Genomic DNA, 13,663 nt, shown 5'->3' with positions numbered 1-13,663 from the left:
TCTCTACCAAGAGCTGCCTAAGTATCAGCTTGTTGGAGCTGAGAGAGATTCATTTAGCTTTGAATGCCTTCATGTCATTAGTACTGAAGTCCCATATACCTGTACATATGGAAAGCACGACTGCCAAGGCTCATATGAATTCCTAAGGGGACACGAAAGTCAGGCTGCATCACAAAACCTTCCTCATCATGAGGTGGGCAGAGGACAACGTGGCCAGCCTATAGGCAAGTCACATTAAGGTCACAGACAATGTGCAAGCAGTCTACCTGAGCAGATCTGTTATAGACTGGGGATGGTCCCTAAATCACACCATCTTTCAGGATGTAGTAATGCACTGCTGACCCAGCAGCGCCGTGGTAGAACGTTGGGACGCCAACGGACCTACGGCCTTCTGGTCGCACCGCACCCCCACTCCTCATCCCCCTATGAGTCACGGGTCATGAACTGTCTGGCTCAGTCACCGGGCGCAGGGACAATGGTCTTGCCCCCAGGTGAGGATTAGGCTCAGACGCTTACGCTCCTCTCCGCCAAGATCGTGAAGCCAGGCAGGTGAGATCATGCATCACATGATGATCTCCCGACCTCCCGCCTCCCGGCTCTCCCGCCGAACTCCCGTCCCGGTCCTCCCTCTCCCTACACTCGATAGAATAACAAATAAAAGGTGCCGAGGAACGCAGGCACTGGGGGGAGACTTCGCTAGGAACCACTGGACCTCGGGCTCCCGCTGGCTGGCGTATCTCCACCAGATGTTATCTTCCGCTGTCTGCGTCTGCAGTTCTTCACGCTTGACCACGCGGTCGCATCCACGGCTGGTGTCGAAACCCGGGATTCCTCGAACCTCCACCCTTGCCTTCCACCGGGTCGCCTTGGGAAAGGGGTCAAGGAGCGATACCGAAGTCCGCTGGATCGGCGCGATCCAGGGACCACCGCCTTCGGTGCATCGCTTCTGTCCCTCCCCTGGATCGGCGCATCCAGAGACATCGCAGCAGTCTCTAGGACACTCTCTGCGTCCGGGACGGAACACCGGTGAGGTATGGGGAGCTTGCAAAAGCAGGGCTTATGACAAGCACGCTGGATCTAACCGAAACGCTGGCGTTAGCGAGAAATGCGCGGCAGGAGTCCCCTCAGAAGTAGAGAAGGGAGCTGGCGCAGAATTGGTTGAGGAGACGAAGCTCAGTAGTCCATGGTACCCAGAGGGGGGACATTGAATCTTAAGGACTGGGAAAACATGCGAGGCTTAATTTTCGCATACAGAGCCCTCGCTGGCGCCCGATGCGTTCACTGCTACTGACGTGGAGAGTCAATGTTATGTCGCCATCAGCCTGCAGACCTATGGCTCCCTTGCTGTAGAGCCGCTCTCCTTCGGACATCTTTCACCTTCAATTTTCAACCCCGGAATTTTCTCTATCCACTCAAATTGGACGCCTGTCCCTCCTTCTGCCCCCCCCTTGCTCCTTCTTCGCTTCATTTCAAACTTCCTCCCGCTGCTCAGCCACCCCCCTCCCCTTTGCTCCGCCTTCATTTTCCTCGCCACACTCAGACCTCCGTCATTAGCCATCGCCATTTAATGGCGCTGGAGAAAACTCTCGCATGAACGATAGCTAACAACGCAGTCTGCAGGAAGAAAGAAACCCTGACGGAAGCAGCGATGCCGACATATTCTTGCATTATGCGCCCCGGCCCATTTCTACAGATACCGAGGGAGGGTGGAATGCCATTCAGCGGGGTTGTCGAAAATCGCCCTCTAAGCTATAACATCCTCACTCGAGCCTCGGCAGCCGAGCGTCACGCGGGACGTCGGGAGTCACCAGCCCCTATGTGAGAGGCATGCTAGAGGTGGTGCGCGGGAATCACTTAATGGTTCTGACGACTGGAAGACCACCTTCCTCGTGATGCTCCTGAGCCCCGCACAATTTGTGATCTGGGAGAGCTTGTGTCCGGCCAGCAATGTTTTGAAGTGGCAGGGCAGTCCGCCTCGGCGGCTCTGCCACCGCCAAGCACAGCTTTTTACGGGCCGTTTTATGCCTTCAGTGTAACCCCTAACAAATCAGATTGAACCACCTGCGGTGTACACTCTTACGGTCGCCTTCTGAATAAGCTTTCATACAAGCATGCTTTTTGAAAGTCCCCAACACCCGGACAGCCAACCCAAAGTTTTTTCTAGCACCCGGCAGAAGCCTCAAGAGCCCTATGCTGAGTTTGTGAACAGGTTCTCCAGGAGGCCCCTCAAGGCAGGCAGGGTTGACACCCAGGGGAGGCTCCGGTGGGCGAACTCCTGCAAGCGCCTTGCCAAGGAGAACGGCCTCCGGCTGGAGTGCCTTTGCCAGTTTATCATCATACAGGCTCTAGGAAGGAACTCCCCGAAGCTGGCTGCATACATGCCTCAAAGCTTGCCAGGATATCGGGTCTTTCGCCTATCAAGCCTGCAGTTGTAGCCGCCGCCTTCACAAGCTGCCATGAGACAGCCCCCGAGATCGAGTGTCTCACCTGCGGCAAACCAGGACATTTCCCGGGAGGAATTGTAGGCTGTGCCCGGGCGGGGCCTACAACCCCTGGACGGAGGGAGGGTTCCTCCCCCCCCCAGAGTGGCTAAGGCCCCCAGGAAAGTCTAAGACCTGGCGGCCTCCTAATGCCTCGCTTTGGGAGTAGCTCCCGCACTTCGGGCATCTCCCCTCAGCCTGGGAACCAAGATCCGTGACCTCAAACCCTTCCCCCCGAGGAGCTCCCCATGAGATCTTCGCTGCCCCAGCTCAGTATAGTGATCCCATCCCCACTGAGACCATTGGGCTGGTCTTTGCCAGCTTGCTCCCTCCCCTACGCTTCATATACTTCCTGCTCTGCTAACCCCCTTCTACTTGTCCAAAGTCCACTATGCTCTCCCTCCGGCCTAGTGCCCCAGAGTGGCACGTGATTTCAAAAAATCTCTGCAGAGTCCACAGCTACTGAATTGCAAGCAGAAGAGGAAATGCTGGACGTGAAGAAGAACGCCCAACATTCTGGCACTATGCCCAGTCCGGCCCTGCATTATCCAAGAGGACTGCTGCTTTGAACTCCTTCCTCAGAATGCCCCATAGCCAATCCCTACGGGACAAATGAGGTATGGAAGGGAAGATGCTTTCAGCTGACAATGGCCTTAAGCCAAAAGTCCTTACCGTGCAAGAAGAAGCCTCCTTGGCCCCCTCTCCAGCTGTGTAAGGTTCAAACCTGGGATCCCTATAGCCTCCTGAGCCTGTGCAAAGCCCTCTAAGCTCAAAGCTCCCGAGTGGTAGCAAAATCGCTTTCAGCACCTCAGAGAGAGCAAAATCTCAAATCAGAGTTGCAACTCCTCCCTCGCTACTTTATATGTGCTCTGTATGCCCTATGTATGTTCTGTATGTCTCTGCCCCTTTCAAGAGACCCCTAAAAGTTTTCCCCTCATAGGGGGGATTTTTCCATTGCTTCTAAGCTATGCCTTTGTGCTTCAATTAAAGTTTTCTCCATTCTGATTATGTGTGCTAATGCCTTGTTAGAAAGGCTTCTCACCATTACAGCATCCGCATTTTAAACGGGACACAGCTTCGTAAGGTGTTCCCCAGGATACCCGACATGGGGACTCCTGCTTCAAGCTGCCTTCCATCTTAGTTTTAAACCTTCGAAACTTTTCTTCAAAGCCTCTCCTTGAGAACCTTTTCCTTCTGGCCCATCTTGAGCCTACACTGGCTACACGGTATGCGTGGCGCATGAGTTTACATATGAAGCTCAAAATCATTTTCTATGCTCCCACATTCTCTGCTGAGCCTCCCTGGCATAGTCAGCAGTGCCAAGGGGGGTCTCAGCCACACTCTATCTTTACACAGCCTCCCTGGGCTGTGAAGGTAGGAAGCGAAGCCTAACGACCGCCAAAAGTCTCCCTTACGGGAGGGGAAGGTAGAGCTGGACTTCCAAACCCCTTCCCTGCCTTCCTTTCTGCACACCCTCCACTCTTTCTAATGGGCGTACGGGCTGACGCACCCCACCTCTAGATCTAGGATCTGATAAAGTGGTTTTTTTGCAAACCCCTCTCAATTCTGCTCCTGTGATCAAACCCTCTTGAAGCCCAGGAACTGTTTTCTTTGCATCTTCTCTATATCTTTCCTATAGATGCTATATTACGCATATGACTATAATTGTGAATTGTTCCGAATTTGCTTTTGCAAAAAACCCACACCTTTTAGACGTGTGATTGGGATTGTTTGTCTTACAAAACAAACATCCCACCTTGGATATGACCTCTCCCTTCTCCTAAGCCTTCGGCAATTCCCTGCCTTGTATCTCTTAACGCCTTTGAATGTTGCAGAGTGATCGTGTTGTCGGAATGGGGCCAACTGATCGCTCTTAACAACGCAAAGCTTGGCCAAAACAAACGAAAAGAAAGGGGAGTAGTTCCCCCCCCCATCGCACTCCAATCAAGGTCCCTCATCCAGCAGACCATATCCAAAGTACTCTTCTCTATTCTCTATCTATCAAAAGATTGCTCAGTTCGCTTCCCACTCAGGGCTCAGCTTTCCCATCGCCATCTATAAGGATCTAACTCAGCCAGCACGCCGAAACCCTGGGGAAAAGCGTTGCATTTGGTTTTTCTCTTCCATACAGGAGTCCAGCTCAGCCATGCCAGGGCCAGCTCCATCCTCGAGATGGAGGCTGGCCTCCTGGAGGAATCCGACCCCGCTCACGCCCTGGGTCGAGAGGGCCGGGGTCCGGACAAGGCTGCCCCCAGCCTGGGCCGAGATGGGAGGGATCTCTCTGGAGCTCAGCACACCCATTCTTCTTCCACAAGGATCACAGCCCCGCTGGGGGGCTGGGCCACCCCTGGGGGGGAACGGCAGCCTGGGCCAGCTGTGGCTCAGGAGGTTGATGCCTAAGCGTGTTGCTGCTCCTCATCTACAATCGCTTATTCTCCTCTCTCCCTCTCTGTCCGCCTCTGGCTGGAAGTGCTTGAGTTGCAGCCAGGGACATTCCTGATAGATTAACCCTTGGAACTCTCCGGCTGTCTCTCAGTCCTTGGAATATTGTTAGGAACACGCCTTCCTCACAACCTTGCTTTCAAGTGGAGAATCACTGGAACCTGCAATGCTAAAGACTATCAGTAGCTCTCCCACGCTTCTTGAGAAATCCATGGACTCTAACGCCATCAGCTTCTGTAGCGCTTTGGTAGTCAAACAGCAAGAGCTATGCATTGGACAATTATGTAAACCACGGCCGTTGGTCTCCCTTCCGCATTACATCATCCAGCTCTATGTATCAAGTTTAGCCATGCCTTTATTTGCTTACTGTAAACCAACTATTGGGTTGAAGTTATTGCATGCCTTAATTTTTTTTAGAAGTTATGTTATTTGTTGTTGCTGCATTTCCCGCCTGTCGTGTCTGCCGGAACTCTCTGCTACCGGCTTCTCACCATGTCGCTTCTGCCTCTCAGGCTTCACCCCTCGAAGCCTGGGCACAGCCATCAGCTCCGGGCTCTTCCTTCTCGACCCCCCTTTGCCGGAGTTAATGGGCGTTGCTCTATGCCAAGCGGGTGTGTTTCCCTCGGCCAACTTCCCCTTTGTGGGAGTCCCCGGACTTGTTTCCCTGTAACACTAAGACATTCGGTTGGCCGGGTTGGCCTGTGCTCCTTGGCTAAGTCCATCAACTCCACCTCCATTGCTCCTGGATGCCCTGGCCTCCGAAAGCAGCAGGGAATCCCTGGCTGCCGTTTAACTCTAGATAATCGCGGTCGGCCTATTGATTTCATTTGGTTGCTATTGTATTGCATCCAAGGTTGTGAGAATGTATATAATATATGTGTTGTTTTAATCTTCCTGATAATTCCCAATTGATCCATATGAAATGCGTACGAGCTGCAAGTAGAAGTTGTATCTAATCCTGAAATATGATGTTTTGCCCCATTGGTGGTCGTGGCCCTCCTGGAGCTGGCTGCCGGAGGATGGTTAAGTGCTATTGTGCAGCTCTGCATTGGTTTTAATTGTGTGCCTCGCTATCCGGATCTTGCTTCGCTTCCAGTGTGTGTCTGGTCATGTGCCTGTAACGTGTGTAAGAAGCTCCCTGCTAATTTCCCCTTTACCCCGCAAGAACCAAGTTCTAATGTGTAAGCACAAGCAGCTCGGTCAGCTTGACTAGACGCATGGAGGGAGACAAGCTGCCCCTTTAAATCCTCCCACTCTTAGCATTTCGGGTCCTCTCTTCTAAAATGTAAAAGGAGGTGAGATGTAGTAATGCACTGCTGACCCAGCAGCTTCGCAGGAACGCTGGGACGCCTTAACGTGACCTTCTACGGCCTTCTTGGTCGTACCCAGCTCCCCCACTCCTCATCCCCCCCCTGGCGAGTCACGGGTCATGAACTGTCTGGCCGCTCCAAATCACTGGGCGCTTAGGGACAAATGGTCTTGCCCCCCAGGTGAGGATTAGGCTCCAGACGCTTACGCCTCTCCTCCTCAAGCCGCGTAGCTGCCAGGTGAGATCATGCATCACACTGATGATCTCCGCCTCCCCGCTCTCCGAACTCCCCTCGGGTCCCTCCTCTCCTACACTGGCTAGAATAACAACAATAAAAGGTGCCAGGAACGAAAGAATGCTGGAGACTTCGGGCTAGGAACACGGACCCTCCGGGCTCCCGCTGCTGGCGATCTCCACCAGATGTTATCTCCGCGTCTCGTCTCGTTCTTACGCTGACCACGTGAATTGCCCACTCACACAGGAGATGGTAGGCAGGTTGGAAGAGCCAATCTTGGATCTGTTTGCCTCACACAGAAACCATCAGATCAGGAGATATTCTCCCGGACAGACATTCAGAGGAAGTGGATGCTTTAAAACAGAGAAGGCCAAGGGGATTGCTTTAGGCATTCCCTCCCTTAACTCTAATTAAGGAAGGGAATTACGGAAAATAAGACTGAAATGAATTCTAGTGATTATGATACCACCTCACTGGCCCAGGAGGAATGGGTTCTCCAAGTTGGTAGTTCCAGACCTGCTACTCCACTATCCAATACTTCATCCAGAGTCTGTATGGGTCCAGTTAGTGGCCTGGACATTGAATGCTCAGACCTAGACGGTTATGGGCTTGCATGGGGAAGTTGTAGACCTCATGATTCAGGGCTGGAGTGTTGCAGCAGAGAAATCTACAACAGTGGCTGGCTAGTGTTTAGGAGATTTAGGGCAGTTTGGCAGAAGTGGATCCCTTGAACCCTTCTCCTCAGGACATTGTAAAGTTCCTCTTTGAGGGATGGAAGTATGGGCTGAGACATAATGTGCTAAGATGTCAAGTAACTGCCCTGGTGGCAATTTTGAGGTTAAGAGGTTTTGGTTCTCTTTTTCTTCCCACACTCTTATCAAGAGATTCCTGAAGGGAGCAGAACTGCTAGCTCTCCTGGTTTGCCAGTTTTCCTTCATGAAATTTGGGTAAAGTCCTAAGGGGGTTAATGGGTTCTCCCTTTTAAACACTACAGGAAGAAGAGCTCCAACATCTTTCCTGGAAGGTAGCCTTCCTAGTAGCCCTCCTTTGGCAAGGAGGGGCATTATCCTTCAGGAGGGAATTGTATGTTTTCCACACAGACTCCGTGGTGTTAAGGACTAACCCCTCTTTCACTCCCAAGGTCTCGACTACTTCCTTTGTAACCAGCAAGTGATTTTTGTTTTCATCCAACACACCACAGAGAACAGGGATGGCATACTTTGGATGTGTGTAGAGCCCTAAAGAGAGAGAGAGAATAGCACAGTTCAGAAAATCATATGCCATGTTTATTTTATATAGTTCAAATAAATTGGGGCAGAAAGCTTCTAAAACCTCCACTGCCAAATAGATCAGACTTTGCATAAAGTTGGCATATGAATCCCAGCGACTTTCAGTGTCAGTGGGTAGCAGCTTTCTCTAAAAGGGCTTAAGTGGTGGAGATCTGGGAGACTGCTATCTGATCATCTTTTTCTTTCTTTGTTCGCTATGATAGGCTTGACCAGCAGAGGTCAGCGCAGGCGAGGTTTAAAAGGAGAGTGTTACGGCATGTTCTGGAACAATTTTTAAAAGGTGGGGAGGGAAAAGAGGATTGTTGTTTAACAGTTGTATTATCAAATTGGATTATAATAAACAATTGAGTGCTATCCATCTGAGAAATATGTCGTTATGATTACTAGTCCTCCCATAATGTGGCTCTGGTATATAACCAGCTGGATAACTGAAGCCTTACTGTAGGAGAATGATACCTTGGACTTACCTGTGAAAGTGTCTTCTCTACAGTAGGGTGAAGTTATCCAGGACTAACCAGGTCTGATGGACAGTTATCTCCAGAGAGGGGTAGGCTAGTGCTTGGCTATACTGAAGAGGTCAGGCCCCTGTCAGCTGGGAGAGGGTGCAAAAATTTGCATAGTCCCGCCTGAACAATTGGGGGTGTGACCTACTGTAGAGAAGACATCTTTACAGGTAAGTCTAAGGTATTGTTTTCATAGGATAGTTTGAAACATATAAGTTTCTACCAAATAACAAGTGCGTATGTTGGTTAAAATTATCTTCAGAATATGGCGGGGGATACTGAGATTTGCTTGTAGATGATTCTTGGGATCAAGAATCATCTACAAGCAAATAGTGATGGTTAAAGCAGATTTTTAGAATGTCAGCTGAGCTTCATATACTGGAGGAAGAATAGCTAGATTCTAGTTGAGTTGCACCTGAGAGGGCAATAAGATTTTCAGGGAATAAGCTTCTGAGAGTCAAAGTTCTCTTCATTAGAATGAAGAACATTTGTTATCATGAATTTTTTTCCTGATAATTTTTTATTTTTGGAGATATAAATGAACAGAACAGAAAAAAAGAAAACGGAATCAAAACAGTAATTACAATTAGTTCTAAAGACTAAGAGAGAAAACAAAATTATACATATTATATAAAAATTAATAAACAATTACTAAAATGGCTATTACTGATAATAAATTCTAATCTAAAACAGGTAAAATACTGAAATGGTTACTAGTATAAATGTCTAAAAAATGTTGTACATAATAAAAACTGAATTGGAATAATATCTTTCATAGTGTGTCTACATCCCTTCACCCCTTTTCAAAATGGTCTATAATGAAGGTTTTTGTTCATTTATGCACATCATTTCAGTGATATTCTTCACAATTCACCCTTTTTTGAATAATATAAATAATAAGCTTTCAAATTGTTTTGAAATTCTTTGATTGGTTACTTCTCATTAATTTTGCCATAGTTGCATACTATTAGCTTATTTTTCCAAATCTCTGGGCCTGGGCATTCTTGTGTCTTCCATTTTTGCTTCAAGTACCACTCTGGCCACCTTTATCAAATATCAAAACAGTTCTTCTGCGATTTTTTGAATATTTTTGGCAATATGTCTAATAACATGGTCTTAAAAAAATTAATTATCTGTATTTCTGCATGAATTTCTTTCCAATTTAAAAATAAAATTCTACACATCCATCACATATGGTAATCATCCGCTTGTTTACATTTCCAACAATTCCCTGTGTAATTCTTATCCATGTTCTTGATATCCTTAGGAGTGATCCCACCCATAAAATATTTTCTACCATTCTTCTCTTAATATTTGGCTGGCTGTTAATTTTATACCATTGTTGAAAAAATTTTCTTCCTCAAAGTTTTGCATCCATATGACCATGCATGATTTAACGTGTTTTGTTTCTGCATCAAATTGAAGTAATAATTTATAAACCCATGCTAGTAAATGTTCTTTTTGCTGTGTAATCACGTTTTCAAATTCTGTCTTACTCCTTATTGCAGCTCTTGCTGTATTATTTTCTTTCTTAGTCTTGAAACTAATTGAAAATATAATAGCCATTGTATTTTTCCCCCTTCATCCTTTTTCCCCCCCCACCAAGGCTCTATTTCCCCTTGAATGTCTATCATATGATATCCTTATAAAATCAGTATTTTTCTTCACATTCTTGTAAGAAGCCTCTGTAGGTAACATTAGTGGGGATATTTGGAGGGATGGTTCTTTTTTATGTAGCTTACTTGGCTCCTCCTCATAGATTTTATTTGTCCATAAATTATGTGGTTCTTCTTCCAGATCTGCCATTTGTAATTTCATTACTTTCTGGTCTGGATTTCTCTGGTTATTCAGCGTAATTCTGCTCTGTGTAAATGGCTATTCCCACGCTGTGCTGGTATAATCTTCACACTGTATTCTAGTCCACATGGAAGTGTGCATAGTTGTTTTCATGCTTGAATTGGAACTAGGCATTGAAGAGGCTTATGTGTTCTTCTCAGGTAATGTCGCATAATAAAGAGCGGCGCTCAAAGCGAGATGAAAAATTGGATAAGAAATCCCAAGCCATGGAAGAACTGAAAGCAGAGAGAGAGAAAAGGAAAAATAGGACAGGTACATTGAAAGTTTATGCCCAAAATTTTGTTTGCTTGATTTTAAACTGACAGTTCGTTTCTCTTTCATGTAATATGATTACCACGTGATGCCTAGAAACTCTCTTTGTACATATCACTGTAAGGTCCTTCCCTTTAGATATTAGTCCCAAGAGGCAGGGTGTATTGTATTGGGAATTATAGCCTGGCTTTATATTTTTCTTGCCCGCATGATTTTAATCCATAATTTCACGTGGCTTTAAATGCAGTGATCTCATAAACTTAGTTTGTCCAGATTGAAGAGATATGGCTGTTCTGACCTCCCTGTGGCTAGAGATGAGCTATATTGGGTTGTGATTCAGAGACTAGAATGTGTTTTCTCTAGTGGGTTGATTATAACCACTGTTTCACTTAGTAAAATACACCAGTTCGAAGTTATATTACTACATCTTCTTTTCTGAATTTCATGTGCCTTGAAATGAAATCCCCAAAAGGGAATTATATTCACTTTTAAATAATGCTAATTCCCTTCATCTATTCATCTGTCTCAAAGCACATAAGCATGGAAGCATTCTTTTCTTCCCAGTACATATTTAAAATATTTTTGTAGTCTGTCTCTGCTCTTCCTTTCTTAATTGTCACAGTGCTGTCAGTACTTTTACAGATTACTGCTATCCACCCACGCTTGAAATAACAGGTTTTGGAATTTGCTCTTTCATAAAGTTCAGAATGCCTTGCACAAATCAATCAAGTTTGTGTAGTGAACTGTCGCAACAGTAATGATTGAACAGAAAAACTAAAAAAAAAACCCAAAACGTACAGGTTTTGGCCCAGCAGCTTCTGCTGGAAAAAGGGATTTCCATAAGTAGAGCATACCTTTCTCACCTTCTCCTTCCCACTGCAGCCCTAAAATGCCACAACTCTACCCTGAAATGCTGCACTTGAGGGACAGCATGAAGAGAGAGTTGGGAATCAGCAATGGGAGGGAAGAAATTAACACCTCTCCCTTCCATGTACAGAAATCCTCCGTTGGATCCAATCTGTACAGCTGTCCCCCTTTTCACCCTCATAATGATGGGTAATTCCCCATTCCCGGAGTGTTTTTCCATGCCTTTTGAATGTCTGGAGAAGGGTAATTGCTGTCCCAGTTGAATACAATCCTCCTACTAAGTATTTGTTCAACAGAGAAAGACTTCTTTCAATACAGAATTATTTTTTTCTGAGGGAGAAAGGCTTCCCCTTAAGAAAAATGTCTCTTTGTTGAAGGACAAACTGGCTGATGGGAGTCAGAGGATCCCTTCATAGCTCTTTGTGACCTTTTCTCCTTTCCCCCTAGTCTAGCAGTCCTTTCCAATCCTGAAAAATGTTATTCCTGGGATTGCAGGATTTGCATACAGGTTGGGATACCACCGTGGGGAGGGAGAAGGGAATGCAGCTGTCCCCTTCTTGGCTAGCTGAAGAGGCAAGATGATTTCCTGGATTTGGAAAGGACTAGTGGTGAGAGTTGAGCTCAGGAGGTATCTATGAACACAGGATCCAACCCCATATATCTCTGCTGCTATATCCTGTTGCATCATGATTCCAGCTGCTTCTTCCCCTGTCATCTAAAAGACTCATGCTCCCTGGAACCTGCTTTCCTTCCAGGTATCCCAGATTTCAAGGCAATTCAGCTGTTGCTTCCCCCTTTACTTGAAACTGCTTCGCAATAAACTTGCATATTGTTATCCATCCCCTAATGAAAGTAAACATCAGCATCTGTATTGACAGCAAACAGAGCTGTCTCCTGTTTATCCCCTCCTCTGCATCCCTACTTCCTCTACTTCCTGTGTACTAGTTTTAGACTGTAAGCTCCTTAGAGGCAGATATATTTTTTGGTTCTGTAATATGCTGTGCATGATAATGGCACTATATCAGTGGTGGCGAATCTATGGCACTCCAGATGATCATGGACTACAAGCCCCATCATCCCCTGCTAGCATGGCCAATTGGCAATGCTGGCAGGGGCTGATGGGAATTGTAGTTCATGAACATCTGGAGTGCCATAGGTTCACCACCATGGCACTGTATTAACATTTCAGCAACTAAGCTGGGAGGTGTTAAAGTACTGCTCCCTTCAAACTTGTAGCCAGAGCTACTCTGCAAAGATGTCCAGTTGGTTGTATTCTTCTGTACAGTGGAATGGAGTAGGTGGATGTCAGTCACCAAGAAAAAAGCTAATCTCAGTGTTTTGATTTGAGTCAAAATTTTCTGTTTATAATTTTGATAAGTTCACTTTAACGTGTTGCTATAAAAATAAAAAATCTGAAAGAAAAACTCTCAGTCAAGCCTTTAAACAACTTCAGAAAGTATTCTGTACAATCTTAAATATTAATAGTTTTGCTGTTGCAGACAATGTTGTACCATACATTGCTTATTTTTAGATACCATAATGGTCATGACCCCAGGTAGGGTGTCTCTTACAATCTGCAGCCATTACTGGTTTTTGTAGAGGTGTGCTGCTTGGAATCAACACTGCAAGGTGCTTCTGCTTTCTAGTCTTCCTTTCTGCTTTAGTCTGTTTCTTCTGCTTTGTTCTGTGCCTGCCCAAATGGTAATTTTTACAGATTCCCCACACCCACTGCATCCCCCCATTATTACAGTCAGTGCTGTTCTTGTGGGGTCCTTTGCCCCTTGGGGCAGTGTTGGGGTGGGGATGAAGTGGGCTGGAGGCAAAGACAGAGAGTTTGTTCTGCAAACAGAGCTCTGTTTGTGGCACATTGGATACAATCTTATATGTTTAGCTATCAATTATAAGAAACAAGTAAACATTTTAAATTTTAAAAAGGTTCAAACTTATTTTCCTTCTGGCAGCAGAGCACAATGCTGTATCATAAGTTGCTCTTATAACTTCCTTAATTTCAGAGTTTTGCCCTGTGCCATCAGTAGTTCCTTCATGTGTGTAAAACTGCTTGCATGGTTCTGTAGCCTGTATGTAGGCAACTAAGCCTATTAAAATTTAAGAAAATAATTATTTGTTGCTTCAATAAATAACTCTTTAGTAGCAGATGAGAGTTGATTTCAGATTTGTACTAGGATATCTACCTCTTTTGCTTGTAGTTCAACTTAAAGGAGTTTCTAGAGGAAATGGTAAACAAAAAACTTCAAGTCATCTTTCTTTTACCCCTTGCAGCAGAGTTGCTTGCAAAGAAACAGCCATTAAAAACTAGTGAAGTATACTCTGATGATGAAGAGGAGGAGGAAGATGATAAATCTAGTGAGAAGTCTGATCGTTCATCCAGATCTTCATCTTCTGATGAAGAGGAAGAGTGAGTATAGAAT

At 46.1% G+C, this 13,663-nt stretch overlaps 1 protein-coding gene across 1 annotated transcript in view; it reads left to right on the top strand.

The window, feature by feature from the left end:
- The window catches only part of RTF1 (RTF1 homolog, Paf1/RNA polymerase II complex component), a 46,719-nt gene that overhangs the window by 17,641 nt on the left and 15,415 nt on the right, over positions 1-13,663 (top strand). Inside the window, 2 exon segments of the mRNA XM_048484351.1 lie at positions 10,256-10,367; positions 13,515-13,650. Of these exon segments, the coding sequence (XP_048340308.1) occupies positions 10,256-10,367; positions 13,515-13,650 (248 nt within the window).

Source organism: Sphaerodactylus townsendi, linkage group LG02 (genome assembly GCF_021028975.2).
Source record: "Sphaerodactylus townsendi isolate TG3544 linkage group LG02, MPM_Stown_v2.3, whole genome shotgun sequence".
NCBI classification, from domain to species: Eukaryota; Metazoa; Chordata; class Lepidosauria; order Squamata; family Sphaerodactylidae; genus Sphaerodactylus; species Sphaerodactylus townsendi.
The sequence above is the reverse complement of the archived record's forward strand: the minus strand, read 5'-3'. Positions and strand labels throughout refer to the sequence as shown.